This window comes from Erpetoichthys calabaricus, chromosome 1, assembly GCF_900747795.2.
Source record: "Erpetoichthys calabaricus chromosome 1, fErpCal1.3, whole genome shotgun sequence".
Classification (NCBI taxonomy): Eukaryota; Metazoa; Chordata; class Cladistia; order Polypteriformes; family Polypteridae; genus Erpetoichthys; species Erpetoichthys calabaricus.
Genome location: NC_041394.2, coordinates 291,113,911 through 291,130,583, shown reverse-complemented (window position 1 = coordinate 291,130,583; position 16,673 = coordinate 291,113,911). Strand labels below are relative to the sequence as shown.

Here is a 16,673-nt window from a genome sequence, read left to right as displayed (position 1 = left end):
AAAAACACACTTGCACAAAATAATCAAACAGAAATGAAAAATGTCATAATTCCCAGTCACCTATTTCCTGAATGCGCTCTGAAGCAGCCTGTATAGGCAGCAAACAGAGCAAAGCCAAAGGAGCAAGCCCTAGGTGTAATGTCAGTCTATTTCTTGACACTCCTATATCTACAGACTTTCAGCAAATTGACATGGGAGTGGGGGGAGGAGACAAAAAGCTTTCACACTCTGAAGCGTTGAAATGAAAAAGCCACAGAAATGTAGAGGCAAGATGTAAAGTGAAAACAGAAAACTCCAACCTGGGTCCAAGCACTATAAGGTTGTTAAAAGAAAAAAAAAAAAAAAAAAAAAGAAAAAACTCCATAGTTATCAGTCACAAGGACGTTCATAAAACAAAATTGCATTTCCAGTTTAACTAACCACATAAAATAATGCAAAAAATATGTCTTAACATATTTAACATATTACATTTTTAAGAACATTTTTTTAAATGATCAAAAAGTGAAATTTCTTCCAGTAGTTAAAAGTTAAAAAGGAAGAACATAGCAAAACAAGGACCAAAGAAGCTTGATTGACTTAAAAGATCTCCTATTGTTTGTGAAACTTTTTATGATGTAAGTAATTCTGTGCTCATAGCTTATCAGTGGTATCAGTTGTTGTTACATTCACATATATTGGATACATGTGCTTTGTTTAAATAAAATGGATTTACTTTCTTGATTATATGCCTCTCTCTAACCATTCATCTATCATCCCTGCCTGATGCATTTTTTATGGTTGAAGGTAACCAGCACACTCTGCATCTTTGTGGCATAAGGCTGTAGGCACTAACCTGCCAATTCTTTTTTTTTTTATGGGGTAAAAAAGCTTGCAACAAAAATAATTTAAATAAATAAATAAAACATAGGCTACAATATGTTGAACTGTTGCAGTAGGTAGTGTTTTTGACAACCATAGAGACAAGTGTAATATAAAAAGTGAAAACTGTTGAACACTCCAAGAAGGTTTCTCAACTGTGTAGTCCAGAAACATAGTAGAGGACAACTGCTGAAAATTGCCTTTTTAGCAGCATGATCAAAACAAAACATTTTCCAGTGATTCAGCAAAGGTTACATTGAGTGCTATGCTGCAAAATTATTATATTAGAAAACTCAACACCAAAATTATCTGTAATAAACAAAATAGGAAGCAACAATAAATAATTCTAAATTGGATATTTCTTTTATCTTTGATAGAAAGGCAAAATGTTATGAATAAGAGGCTTAGCAGTAAATCATAATTATTAGGAGTATTAACAAAAACTTTATAAAAGGATGAATGAAAAAGCTCAATTACCCGTGCTGGGCTAATCCCAGTGGTGCTTATATTGCGCTCGCATTTTTCTGAAAAGATGACATCTTTAATCTGCATCTTCAGTTCTTGTATAGTTTCCTCTAAAGCAGAGCAAAACTGATCCCCACTGCTTCTGCCTTTTATTAAACGGGTTTTAATTGCTGAAATGATACAACTCCCAGCAAGACTAGATAAGACAAAAAAAAAAAAAAAAAAAAAAAAAAAATGATGTTACAGTTGTAGTGTACATCCAATATATATATATATATATATATATATATATATATATATATATATATATATATATATATATATATATATATATATATATATATATATATATATATATATATATATAATATATAAATATATAAAAAAAAAAAAATCACAGAAGCATGAGGGGGAAATAATAATGATGATAATAATAATAAACAAAACCCAGCAACATACACACACCACTCACCACCTATGGTCCTGCAATGTAATAATTATGCTAAAAAAATGGATGCATGGTCTTCTTAACTTGATACGTTTTAGCTATGATAGGTTAATAATGTTAACATTGCATAATGTCACCAAAACGTGCATAATCTGATTCAAGATTTCTGGATTTTCAATTAGATACTTCATGATAAAATTATAATATATTATAAAATATATTCTGTTGAAACATAAGGAAAATTAAACCATGGAACAAGTTAATAAACCATCAGTAGGGCTACACTCATCCATACATGGCATTTATAATGCAATATGTCTTTTTTCCATCGTTTCTGACCCCCAAATACCATAGTACTAAAAAGTAATCCTTCAACCCACCTCAACCACTACTATAACATTTGCTGCTACACCAGAAGGTTTGTAAATATTCTTTTGCTGGGGACGGTTATACTGTTAAATGTCATATCATTTGCCTGAACTGTGAGAGATTGCAGTGTTTTAGCACCTTCACATTTATCACCTTCATTACAAAGTATGCTCTAATGATTCAGTGTTACTGACCATTCTGCAGATTTACTTACAGTATATTACCCGACAGTCATATCTTTATTGTTTATACTTCTGTTTATACCTGTACATTATTTTTATTAATTTGAGTTTGATCTGTCATTTTATCATGTACTACATTATTTTAAAGATGTACACACTAGTACATCAGTTGCTGTACTTATGCAAGTTATATTTTGTGCTAGTATATTTACAAAATATAAATGTTAGTAATAACAATAAGCCAATTTTGATTTAGATCACTATTTCTCAGTTCTTACCTATTCCACTGTTTTCTGCATTATTCTTTTAAGTGAAACTTTAAACAATAAATGAAGTTTACTTCTAGGGGCTCAGAAATCCTCTGAAGAGCAACACGGTAATGTGCCCTGGTCATCCTCTACAAAGGCACTCAATTTTCAAATTCACAAACAGTGTCTGAGGAAGATGGTATAAAGGACTACAGTTTTTACTGATGCATGAGAATCCAATAGTTTATTAGTGGCAAAAAAACATTTCCCTGTAAAGTTTAACCTCATTTATTCAAATAAAATTATAAGTCCTAGAAAACTGCAGGCTTTAGGAATGGCAGAAAATTGGTCTTAAAACAGTTTACCTTTCCTAGTCACAGTAAAATCTAATTACTTACACACATTTTAAAATGATTATTTCAAAAATGTATGCCTAGTTATAAAAACAAAGCCACATTTCTAAAATATGTACAATCAAGCTGCTTATAAACATCAAATTTTGAATATTTAATTTCAAGTGGGTTTTAACTTGGATTAAAAGTGGTATGTGTAAAGAAAACCATATTCATTGTGTAAAGCTCAATGCCAGTTTTTGGCTTGGTACAAGGAGTAATGTAGTTTTGTTAAATTAACATGGAATAAAAGATATTAATGTATTTTTTTAAATAAATAAATAAATAATATTGTTTAAATAAACAATCCCTTTGTTCCATTTGCCACATAGCTTTTTAGAAAAGTGAATTAAAAGGTTTAGGTAATTATGAAATGAACTCCAAAGCAATTTTTCAACCACAAACATTTCTGTCTAGATGCTTTCCAGTACAGTATGTTTTGCAGAACATCCTATGGAAAAGCATAATCCTTTACAACAACTGCCAGTTATATATATTATATATATATATAATTAAACTGCCAAATGTATTCTGTGCCATATATTCATTATAAAGCAGAGGATGGCATCCAAACTAAAGTCAGAATGAACTTTTCTAAGGTTAGAAGTAAGGTCACACGATTTATTAGGAAGGAAAACAAGATATAAATGTACAGAGGGGATATGGTTGCATTTGAGTTGGAAGAAGATTATACGGTACATGGCTACAGCTTGACTGTCAAAATGTTTGCTGCTACAGTTAAAAAGAATAAGATAGTTGTCATCACTAAAAAGTACAGTAGATAACCCTAAGAAGAAACAATCAGCATGACAAACATGGACTTTAAAAAGCAGTAATTTGAAAAATACATTCAGAATAATGACAAGAGTATACAGTATCTGAAAAATGGAAATTGGACAAGAAGTAAGTTGAAGGTCAGACAAAACAGATCAGAATGGCCTAAAGGAGATATATATGGAACAAAATGGATACACCCAAGGTGCATATACTGTATATTTTTTAGCTCTTAATTTTAAAGAAGCCCAAAAGTAGTAACACATGAGCCTTAGTATTCATGAAAGACAAGAAACAAAGTAACAAGGGTCTAATGTGTTTTTTTTTTTTTTAATAATTGCAGCAGTATTTTACAGCACTTCGCTGATTGAATGGATCAGAAAAAATGCACTTTAGTTTATAGAGCAGTCTTCTTAATGTAAAGTATTTTACATAGTTATTAAATTATATCCATCTTGCAGAAATTGTATGGGTTTCCCCAAGCTGAGAGGGCAACTATCAAATTTCCTTTCCTGTATATTATAATGATAACACAGCCTTTCATGTGCAATTTTTGTCTTCATGCCAGCACTCTTCCTTAATTTTGCACAACTCTTCCTCAATTATCCACCATATATCCACCTGCTCATTTGTATATCAATTACTAAAGCTTTGCTACATGCACAATTATTACTGGCCACAACTTTGCCATACATGACATAGTGCTCGTAATGCAGCTTGCAGGAATTTTTTCCTTATATACTAGACAGAGTTCTTTTCATTTAACGTGCATCACACCCACAGCCAAATAAGCAAAGATAACATGGAATTTTCTTTTCATTCTATCTGTTTAAAAAGTCACCCGACAAAAAGAAAAAGTGTATTGCTTATATATAACAAACAGTAAATAGTCAATACAGCCCATATAGCAAGGTCATACCAAAATCAATTTACAAAAGTAGATATTTAGATATGGCACATAAGCACTGTTGGAAAACAAAAAGGTTTCATTAATGTTTATCTAAATATTCCAATAGCTATAAACCAATCTAAATTTTCATGCCCAGAAAAAAATATTTCAGCAAATTAACAAAATCGTAACATGAAACTCTTCCTTTACAGTGTATTTTCTCCATTTAAGTTTGAGTTTTTGTCCGTTACTGTCACAAGTTTGTCATCTTAGCAAGAATGATGCACTTTCTCTTTAGAATATGTTTGGAATGCTTACATGCTGATGAAGATGTAATAAAAGAAAACCTCTGCTTCAAGTAATTCTAAACGATAAGTGACAAATTGCTGTTTTAATAATTATAGCCTTCAGAAATATGAATATAAAACCAATATTATAAGATTAATACCAAGCTAAAGTGACATAATAAAAAATGACATGAATTTACAAGAATCTTTCAGTCTAAAAAAATGCTAAAAATCCCAGACATAGAAGTATAACACTGTCATTTTTTTATTTGGTGACTTTTTTTTTTTAAATAGTAAAAACATTTTAATTTAAGATATTGACCTTGAGTAGGAAAGCTAATAAAAGGCAAATTAATCTATAATTGATTGCTTGATATGTCACAACCTTAATGTACTTAAACATGCTACTAAGTACACTATGTTAGCCTTTATTTTAAACTTTCACACATTACAATGATTAAGAGAAAAAACAGAAATAATTTAACTGCTATGACCCAATCATGATCCTAGTAGTTGAGGCTTTTGTCTCCATTAAATAAAGGTGATGATGGCTTGCAATCCTGCGCCCTCTAGTGCTCTGTGCTGGGCACTACAGCAAGGTGCATTTAAAAAGAAATTGGTGTAATACAACAAAATCTATCAACCAAACAGCTAGTGAAACTCACAAATGAAACATTTAATGAAATTTAAAGTGCATTTCTGTCATCAGTCTTAGGTTCACCAAAAATGAAATGATAAAGTATGTTTTGCACACAAGATTTAAAATTAATCAATTAAGTCATTCATTATATACACATTATGGCAAACCCAGGTCTAAATTCTATTATATAAATTCAAAGTAATATGTAATATGGATTCCAAAAACAATTAAAGATTGCAATATACCATACCAAGATAACTGAATTATGGGAGGACAAACCTCATGCAGACATAAGGTGAGTGAAAGTGCTCTGCAAAGTTGGATTTGATAATGAAATCAGTACAATCATAACACTGATAACACTTGAAGCTTTTTTTAGGCTATTTCAGATATGCTGCCATAGGAAAGCATGTAGAAGAGTCAAGTGAAACATTATGTTAACAAAAAGTGCAGTGCTAGGAAAATTTAAAATTTAAAGTAACTAACAATTATATACACTTCCTTGAAAGAAGACAGACAATATATTTAATTGAAATGAATAAGCTAAAAAGGGAAAAATAAAAGTTCCACATAATTTTTAAACAGAATACTGTACTCTTTATTTAAGGAGTGATCTGAAACATAATGAAATAAACACACTGCACACATGCCGTAATTTTAGACAGCAGTATATCAGTGTAAAATAATCTTCGTTGCCAGTGTGAAAATTTTACAATGTGTTGGGCCAATCACTTATTTTTGGACTTTAACACATGGGAGACTATTTAAACTTTAACTGTATCCAATAAATTCCAATACAATAATGAGATAAGGGTATTTCTTTCAAAACATGAAGAATATCAGCAAATGTGCATGCCTATATGCTTAACTTTCATTTTTGATATCAATCCATTACAACTTTTCATCCTCATTAGGGTTTGTTGCAGACAATAGAAATATTTTCTTGTTTTAGTAAACACATTCTAATGTAAATCACTAATTTAATCAAGTACCTCAAACATAAAAATAATTAGAAAAAAAAAAAAAATCAAAGTCCAAGCTCACTGAAAACAGAGGCACACATCATTAATATGCATGATCAACATTAGCAATAGTGGTGTGCATGGTGACACATATAGTTCTTAAATGTAGTAGTATGTCATTATGATACAATGATGGAGAGGTGCTTGTGTTTATGTACTAATCTCTAGCACTGAGTAAACATTCTAAACAGCCTTATTATTAACAGATATGGTGTAATTTAATTCCAGAGTTAAAATAATCACTTTGCCTTCGACTAAAATGGGGTTAAGCAAGGAGATGGAAAAAGGCATCAGTTTAAATTATTAAAGGTAACTGAATGATTAATACCCATTAATAAGTATGCCATTTAACAGGGTCCTGAGGGTGCTTACATGTTGCATTTCATTCATAAATGACTGAAAATCTGTCTAAATGATTTTTGCACATAACACACTTACAAAACAAAAGGTTGCAATTCCAATGCTTGTCAGTAGATTTTGCTGTATTTGATGACAAGAAAGCACAATACCAGGTATTACATTTCATTTACTATGGCAGTCTCAACAAAAGAGCATTCTGTGAAATGCTGTGTGAAAGCTCTGCAGTTTTCCATTTAAACATTCATCAACCTCATATGATTAGTCAACCACTGTGAAGTTCAAAATGGGTCATGTCCAAAACCGTAAACTCAACAGAGACAAGGATCCAAGTATGATTTATCTGCCTCTTTGTACTACTCTTATTCTAGTAACTTCTGATGTTCTCCATTGTCATTTATTTAATTTTCATTGATCCATCACCATATTGGATGTGGCTTCAAGAACACTGAGATTTCATTACGTTTGCAAACATAAGTATAACAGTAGTCAGTAACACTGGAGCCGTGTTCCATTATTTAAATTAACCTCTAGCAAAGAAAAATTGTTCACATAAAAGAACCACATGTAAACTTTTTAAATAATCAGTGTATGTGTTTTAATGCCATTCATTCATAAAGTTATGTTTTTCCAAATTCATCAGAAGAGCGCCTCCTGTTTTATTTTATGCTGTTATTCAAATCTTTGTATCATTTTTGCCCTACAGCTGGATTTTGATAAAGATTTGAAACCTTCAGTGTAAAAGGCAAATTGCCATATAGCAAGAGACTCTACAGAGATGAAAAATTAATTCCTGACAAACACAGACATTTGTTAAACTACATAAAACTGATTTCCTGTAGCTGAACAGAGTGCAAAAGAGGGTTCAGCCAAATGAGACTGATTATTTTGCCAACAAGCATAAGGGTTTTCAACACTAATGTTCATCAAAATACATATACTCCTCCCCCACAAAGAGGCCATGACCTTATTCAAATACCTGACTAAAGATGCCATCATCTTAATAAGTGCCAAAGGAATAAAACTCCGCTCTGCCCACATTGAACAGAATGACCTCCTGTAACAGTTTCTCTAGACTACTGTGTATTTAGAGAATATTAAACATGAAATGATCATGAAATATAATAGATTATTAGGAACTGATCATTTCAATTATTTCAAAGTTGTGCCTATTGCATAAATAAATAAATAAAATGCTGTGGTAGAGAAGGCATATTCCAGTTTAACAGTACCTTATATTAAACAAAAAACTTGCACCTTGATTGATTCCAGTATTACTTTCTTGCTAATCAGGCACAGATTCGTCATTATGATTAATGATTGAGCTACATACCCCTTTCATACAAAAAATAAATAAAAAATATATATTCAGTACATACACCTACACAAAGACGTGCAGTGTGCTTTATTGGCTGTCTTTACCTTTTAACAAAGTTTTGGTCATAAAGAAAAGAAATGCATAGTTTGGCTAACCTTTTTTAGCTGCTGTAAAGCACAATAAATTATTAATTTCACAATCACTGCAAAAATCAATATGGTTAGTTATATTAAAAGGTAAAATATAACATTTTCAAACGCTTAATCCAGTTCAGTGTGGCGAATGTCCAAAATCTGTCTTGACAGTATTGAGCAGGAACAGAAAAAAACAAGCCTAAGTGTGGTGCCAGTTCATCACAAGGCCCAACTTCAACAATAATAGGGACTTCAGAAATGTAATTTCTGAAACACAAGGAAAATAGTGAAGAGGTGTGACAGAAACAATATCCGTTCGATAAATACAGGATCATCATGTTATAAAGCTAGGGACAGTACATCAAGAATCAAGAGAAAATTTCCATTCAGAAATCAAAGTATAAATACATTGTCTCATTGGACAAAGTAAACTGGGAGGTCTGTTTCAATGATCAAAACACACTACTTAAACACATAAGCAAATTACAGTGCTTAAAAAAACAAAACAAAAAAAAAAAAAAAAACACCACATACAATGAGGTTTCCCATTAATTAATTCTCAAAGCATAAAAAGATCTAAAATATATATATATATTTCAGAAATTATTTCATCTGCACTCAGATACAGTGTTGGAATATATCCAGATTATAAATTGTATCGCAGTGTAAATATTTGAAATAAATTAACATCTTGAATGTTTCCAATCAGTGTTGCATTATTCTAGGATTTTTCATATCTCCATACACCTTTCACTTCCAAAAACAGCTTATACTTTATTTGTAATTTTTGGATGGACAACTACTATGGTCAACAATGGAACAAACAGCGTTTTGTCAAAGGAAATAAAACATCAGTTTTTGCCTTTAAGCTGCTCTTCATAGACACATACTGGTACAGCTGACTGCCAAAGAGGACCTGCCCTGTGTGTGCTTCTGTAATCCCCAAACTCCAGAAAATAAGGAAAATGCTGTCTGAAGACTGATTTATACTTGTGGTGGGGAAATTCAGAATCTCCAAAATGCACAAGATAGCATAATCAAAATAAAGTTAAAATATAAAGTACAGATATCTGTAACTGAAATTTTGACCTGTCAAAAAATGAGCTACAACCATTAATTGAAAGGCCATATAAAATTTAGAAAAAAAATTGTTTTAACTATTTGAATTGAATTATAGATTGATAATTCTATCCATCTGTAACTAGTCAAAAATATTGGACATCTTGAATTTAATTTTAAAATTTTTAAAATTACAGATGTCAATAATGTAATTTGGATGGCACAGCGGCTAGTGTAACAAACAGTAGATGCTATAGATTGCATCCTTATTGTGAATTATAATCATGGAGTAATAATCCTGACATGCATACCAATGACACCATGTGGTTTAAGAATGTTATAGAATACTGCACTCATTTCACCCACTTATGGTTTTTCTTGGGGCAGAGTAAACCACAACTTAGAGGTGGAGCAACACTTGGCACATTCATCTCTGGGCAGATCACATTCTATTTCGGGATCACCTCTAACTAATCTGCTTTGCTAAGTTTTTCAAGAACCTAGACTGTAAGACACTATGCAGAGTCTTGACGATCTTTAAGCAGCATGGTACAAAAAAAACTAATGCTTATAGAATTAATATTTCAGTTTAGTTTTTTGTATAAAGGGCAAACTAAGAATAGAAGGAACCAAGAAAATGACATTGGCACCAGTCAAATACACCAACAATTACTTAAGCTAAAAAAATAAATGCATAAACTGTTGCTTCTTAGAAATATTGCACTTATTTCAAAGCAAGCTAAGACTAGTGCTTAATAATCCAAATTTTCCACAAGTGGGAGGGGGAGGGAAGGGAGTGGAGGGAACAGACAAAGAAAACACAAAAAAGAAAGCAAGCAAGCCATGGTTATGGATTATTTTCAAAAGACTGTTAAAATATAAAACAGACCCTGTTCTTAGTCCAAGAACAGGAAGAATACGTCAGTTTTCTGTTATAGCACGGTCAGCACTTTGCCTAAATTGTGCAATATCCAAAAAAAGAAGAGGGGGGAAAAACCTTTAAGGCAGCATATTTATGGCAAATGTAATTCTATAGTTATTAAATAATGGGGAAACAGTTATAAACATTTATTTCAATATGTTGGCAGTGGGCTGAAGAATAGTAAATTGAACCTAACACTGATTTCTTTCCCTACTTAAGAAAGCAAAACCAATAGGATACATTGTTTTTAATTTTAGTTATTTTTTTGATAATCATAATGTGTATTTCATAAGCTTTGCACTTATCTAATCCACTAACAAAATAATTCTCATATACCATATAGAGTGTACTGTATTTTACTTCTACATAATATTTGTTACATTGTTTGCTTTTCCTTTTTATTGTACATTCATGCTTTTGTTTTCATTTTTATGAAATATCACATCTGTAAGAAAATATTTATTGAGCTCTGCCTAGAGAAATACTGAAGGCAAAAGAACTTCTTGCTTGTTTATCTGTAGAATTTCTACCCTCTGTAACATACCACCCTGCAAACTTGTGCACATTCTGACAGCACCTGGGAAAGGCAACAGGTAATGTGCCGATAGTGCTTCCATTAACTTTGGTGTTCCATCTTTGTTGACATTTATTGTGGATCTCCCAACAGGTCATGATTCTGGATGTGCATACTAAAACATTCTTTAACACAAATCAAGGGAAATTTTTTCGGATAATTATTGATTTGTGTTTTTTTCATGGAAGGTCTCTTTCCACAGTGCATTTCCTAGCATTAAACGTAATATATTCATGAGGCCAATGTTTTCTGCTTGACAAAAAAAAGTTCATCAATGACCATCACTGCATAATTCTGAATTAGGAAATACAGTGATCCCTCGCTTTATCGAGCTTCACTCCATTTTAAATGTAAGCATATCTAAATATATATCATGGATTTTTTGCTGGTTCGCGGATTTCTGCGGACAATGGGTCTTTTAATTTATGGTACATGCTTCCTCAGTTGGTTTGCCCAGTTGATTTCATACAAGGGACGCTATTAACAGATGGCTGAGAAGCTACCCAACCAGAGCACGTATTATATAGTAAATAAAACTCCTCAATGATATACGATATGCTTCCCACTAGGTGCTTCGCATACTTGAAAGCCCGAACAGCACGTATTGATTTTTGATTGTTTGCTTTTCTCTCTCTGTCTCTCTCCCTCTCTCTGACATTCTCTGCTCCTGACGGAGGGGGTGTGAGCAGAGGGGCTGTTCGCACACTGGCCCAGAGGATACGGACGCTCCTCTAAAAAATGCTGAAAGACTACCTTCACATTGCTCTCTTCCTTGCAGCTGCTTTGTCCGGCGGTGCTTGGCATACTTAAAAGCCCAAACAGCTCTATTGATTTTTGATTGCTTTTCTCCCTCTGTGTCTCTCTCTGACATTCTCTGCTCCTGATGCGCACTCCTTTGAAGAGGAAGATATGTTTGCATTCTTTTAATTGTGAGAGGGAACTGTCATCTCTGTCTTGTCATGGGGCACAGTTTAAACTTTTGACTAAAGGGTGTTATTTCATGTCTAGAGGGCTCTAATAATGTTAAAAAACATATTTAGAAGGTCGTAAACAGGTTTTCTATGCTCTATCTGCGAAAATATTCGATTTATAAATAAAGAATACTACTTCGTGGAAATTCATTTAATCACGGTAGAGTCTGGAACGGATTAACTGTGATAAACGAGGGTTTACTGTAATTCTTTAATAGTGGTGCAGAGTTAGTACCCCTGTCTTGCAACTCCAGGAGACGGGGCTCAAATCTGTGGCCCTGTAAACTATCCATTTGGTGTTTGAATATACTCTCCATGTCTGTGTGAGGTCCAAAAATCTGCTCTCTTAACAAATCCAAAACTGTAAACTCCAAATTGACTCTGCATGAGGGAGTGAAGGTTGTGTGTATGAGTGCACCATGGCCAGTGTCTAGTCTATGCTTGCACCAGATGCTATTGGGACAAACTTTATTTCCCAATGACTGAACTGGATATTGCATGTACATAATAGGAAGACCAGTATGAAAAATAAAGATTTTTGGATTTACAGTTTATATGATCATGACTTTTGTGAAGGACACAAAAAAAAAAAAAAAAAAAAAAAAAACACAACATGACTATGGGGTAGTTTTAGAACGAGTGATACTAAGTCCTGCTGTATTCATTTTTCCAAGTCAACCAATTTATTTTTAACATATTGTACAAACTGAGACACCATAATGTTAACCTGGATGCTCGACTCATGTAGTGCAAGCTAAAGCCAAATCTGTCAGATTTAAGTTGCTAATTGGGCTTTTGAAAGAAATAATGTCTTTTCTCCCCATCAGGTTCATTCCACTTGAGATTTGTTATGCAAGACACACATTGAAAATGTGCAGTGTAAAAAGATTATGTATGCATCTCCTAATCAAGATAATTTGTTAATTCTGAAATCCAGCACAATGAAACTTTCAATCCACAAATCAAATTTAAAATATCTGGTGGTACTTAATTATAAACAAAATATTTTATTAGGCCGAAATTTAAGGTGTATAACCTTTAAAATAAATGAACCTTGTAAGTCATTTTAATGTTAAGAATGTTATTTTTAACATTTGTTTGTGATTGAAAGGAAAAAAAGAAAAAAACAATGCTGAGAAAGCAGATAATCATTCTTCCCTAATTAAAATGCCAGATTCTCTCGAAAGAATACAAAGATGGATACAACATTAAATACTTGCTGTTTAGCATTCACTGTCTTTTGTAACAGTGTCTTTTCTGCTTTTTTTATTGTTTTTGTTTGAAACTAATTAAGAAAGCAAATGTATTCTTAGCCCTCAAAAAAAACTATATAGAATTTAAAAATGGAAATCCTTGAATGATGAAATAAGGAGCTCAATTAAAATCTAGACAAGGATATGGGTTATGACAAGAGTATAAGTTACAAAAAAGGTCTGTCAACAGCATCAAAAATCTATGCACTGTGGAATCAAATAAATGGAATGAAGCTGATTTAGCATGGCAGAGTACAGGAATATTAGTTAAAAAAAATTCAAAATAGAATCCTGACATCAATTTAAATCCTTGCAAAGAGAACTAATTCACTAAATTAAAGGAAAATTCCGCAAGGAACAAGTAGCTAGTTCTTTGAGATATCCAAAGATCTAATTCCAGCGGTCTGAATATCTTACGCATTGATGAGGGTCAAGTACTATGGACTGATGTCCTGTAATGGTAGTGTGAATGGTGTCACAAATTAATAGCTATTATTCTCTGACCAGTAACGTCATACTGCATGATAATGTGCATTGAATACACTTGACTTGAGCATTCATAGTTTTCATAATCTTTCTCTCTATGTTTAGCATTCGTTTGCTCAGAGGTTGATGTGCTTGCTGCTTCTGGAGCAGCTCTTCTTTACTCCACCCTAGCGGCCCGCTTCTTCTCTTCTTACGTCGGCATCTTTTTGCATTAAAACTGATTAAGTCAGTGTTTGTGTTGCAATTACTTAGTACGTTTTCCTTAATTTTTCACTTAAGCTGGCACTTAAGTCTTCAATCTGCCTCAAGACTGATTAAGATATGAAGAGGGAGTGGAAGTGACGGTGAAGGTGGTAGGGAATGAGAATGGCATACATGCACTGCACGGCCGCCCAGCTGGCCGCTGCCGAGAGTTGATTCTACAATAATAAAATAAAAAGAGGAATAACCTTGGAGGTCAATTATCACCCAAAAGCGGATAGTAGATTTCACGTAGTATATGTGCACAAAATTTCAGGTCAATAGTAGAAACGGTTTGCAAGCTACAGGTGATTTAAAATCCTGGACAGACAAATGAACAGCCACGGTGGCGTATTCTATAAGAAGATAGGAACCCATCACACTTGGGCCAGTGCATGTGTATTTTATTATCTGTTTGTTTGGTAAAGAATCAAAAGTCTAGCTGTTTTATTGTCAAACTGATGGTTTTATACAGGAAGGCAACTAATGACTGAATTACAGTGTCAAAATGATTCTGTGTCACACACAATGTGAATTAATCTTTCTAAAATAGTATATTCATGTTTGCTTCAGAATTTCTGAAGCAATTCCATCCTTTAACACAACCTTGCTGAAGAATATAAATTGCTTGCTCCCAGTAGAGTAGGCTTTGGATTATTAAAAAGTAATTTTGCATTATTTACACTATGTTGCCAAAAATGTAGAAATAGTCTCTAATTTCAATCTGCATTAAGACAGTAAATTATGAAACAATACATCTGATTCTATACCTTGGTTCTTTTGTTTCTCCAAGTATTTCATCTAAAATGTCCATAAAATGGACAAAGTCAGAAAGCCCTTTAATATGCTTCCTTAAGGGGTCATCATCTGGTGGTGCATAGCCTTTTCCTCCAAGCTGTATCGTTCTAATAAATGAAGTTGCAGCCTATAGAATAAAGATAGAATAGTTTCAGTAACAGAAGGATTACAAAACTCAAAGTGGAATATGTTATAATTTCTTAGAACCATTAAATAACTGTGCTGCATTCAGTTGCATAAATCAATGAAGAATGGGCAGAAAAAAAAAGTTAAAATTATTATAGCATCAATGTAAGCAAAAGTTATACAACAGCTTTTGTTGCAGCAGCTCTATTTGAAAAAACAAACAGTGAATACTAAAAGGATAAATAAACATATAAACCTAGGTGGAAGAATTACTATTGTTAAGAAGAGATTAATACAGTTTAATCAAGAGGTAAAACTGTTGAATAACAGTTATTGTTGCTGCATTATAGCGCCAAAATTAAGGTTGTGGCCTATACGATCTTTGTGTGCAGATTGTATATTTTAATCTTATGTGTGCAATTTTGTTGTCAGTGATTTATTGTCTACTGGTGCAACTCAAAGAAATGGTTGTTAGATCAACTCCTGACCCTAAATTGTGACCCTCTATAAGTATGTTTGAGTGTGTGTATATTTCATATATAAATAAAAATATATGCACGTGAATAAAACAGTGTGGTATCTCATGGGTGTTGGTTTGTGCCTCACATCGGATACTATTTGTGTAAGCTTCAGCTTTCCGTAAAAGTAGGGTGTAAAAGAAGGTTGAAGAAAAGAACATAAAATAAAAGAAGAAGTAAACTGTATTGATTGCATGGATGATCTAGGTTGTCTAACAGTTGTTTATTGTGCAGAGAGTTGTATTGAAGGCACAAGAATACAATTTGTCCATACTCAAGAAGAACAGGCAGAATTAATACTGTATACAGCAGGGGAGATAGTGGCCAAGAAACCAAGGTTTTGCACAGTAAGAATTTGAAATATGTTGCACTGTAACAGTTAGATAGGACAGTTAACTGCATTTGATTTGTAAAACACATTGGATAAAATCATCAGCTAAATTATAAAGGGAAATGCTACACTCAAGTGTTCCAAATCTGAAAAGTTAAGTATACACGGAGTATAAACAATCCAAGCTTATCTACAAATAATAAAAATAAAGTATTTAGTTTTATTTTTATCACAGCAGTACTGCTAAATGATCACTAAAGCCTAATATTAATGCACAAAAGACATTTCCTAATACATAATAAAATAAAATAAAAACAAAGCATTTGTCATCAAAGATAACTTCCATATTTTTCCTCCTCCATCCAACAATAAAAAAAATGTTTCTCCCTTACTTTCTGTTATTCAACTCTCTGCTCAGTAACTCTCAACATCTAATCTTTACTGACCTCAAAAAAGGTATAGCCAGGAAATGGCTATATAAACTCATAAAATATTTCTGAGATATAGGCAAAGGGATTACAATAAAACCTCTGAAAAAAACTACAGCACATTTTTATTTTCAGAATATAAAACTGGAGATGCCTAAAACCATCTCTCACTGTATATCCTGGTATCAAAACAGTAGCACCGCATCAATACTCTTTTGGGCCTACCTGCAGCCCATGAACTCTGATCTAATTACTTCCTCTCTGTGTGTTCTGGCATCTCTTTCTCTCTCATCCAGCTGTTTCTAAATTCCTTCCCATCATATTCTCTTTTCAGACGAGATGTATCTACTCCTATTCATTTAGCAACTTAAAAGATTCAAGACTCAAAAAAAGACTCAAAAATCATTGTGTTTTTATTTTTCCTTCCTTTCTCTCTTTTTTCTTTCTTCCCCTCTTACACTTAGGCCAGTCTCTGACCCTGGCAACCACTTAAATTTACAAAATGGGGGAGCAATTCATGCAATTTTGTTTATATCAATATTCAACACATCACAAAAAAGCATAGCATACTTTTTTGTGCTTAA

At 32.7% G+C, this 16,673-nt stretch overlaps 1 protein-coding gene across 1 annotated transcript in view; it reads right to left on the bottom strand.

The window, feature by feature from the left end:
• parpbp (PARP1 binding protein) overlaps positions 1–16,673 on the bottom strand; it is an 80,387-nt gene that overhangs the window by 35,972 nt on the left and 27,742 nt on the right. The window contains exons 6-7 of the mRNA XM_028816501.2: positions 14,659–14,813; positions 1,336–1,519 (exon numbers count right to left, since the gene is read on the bottom strand). Of these exons, the coding sequence (XP_028672334.2) occupies positions 1,336–1,519; positions 14,659–14,813 (339 nt within the window). The remainder of the gene's footprint in view (positions 1–1,335; positions 1,520–14,658; positions 14,814–16,673) is intronic.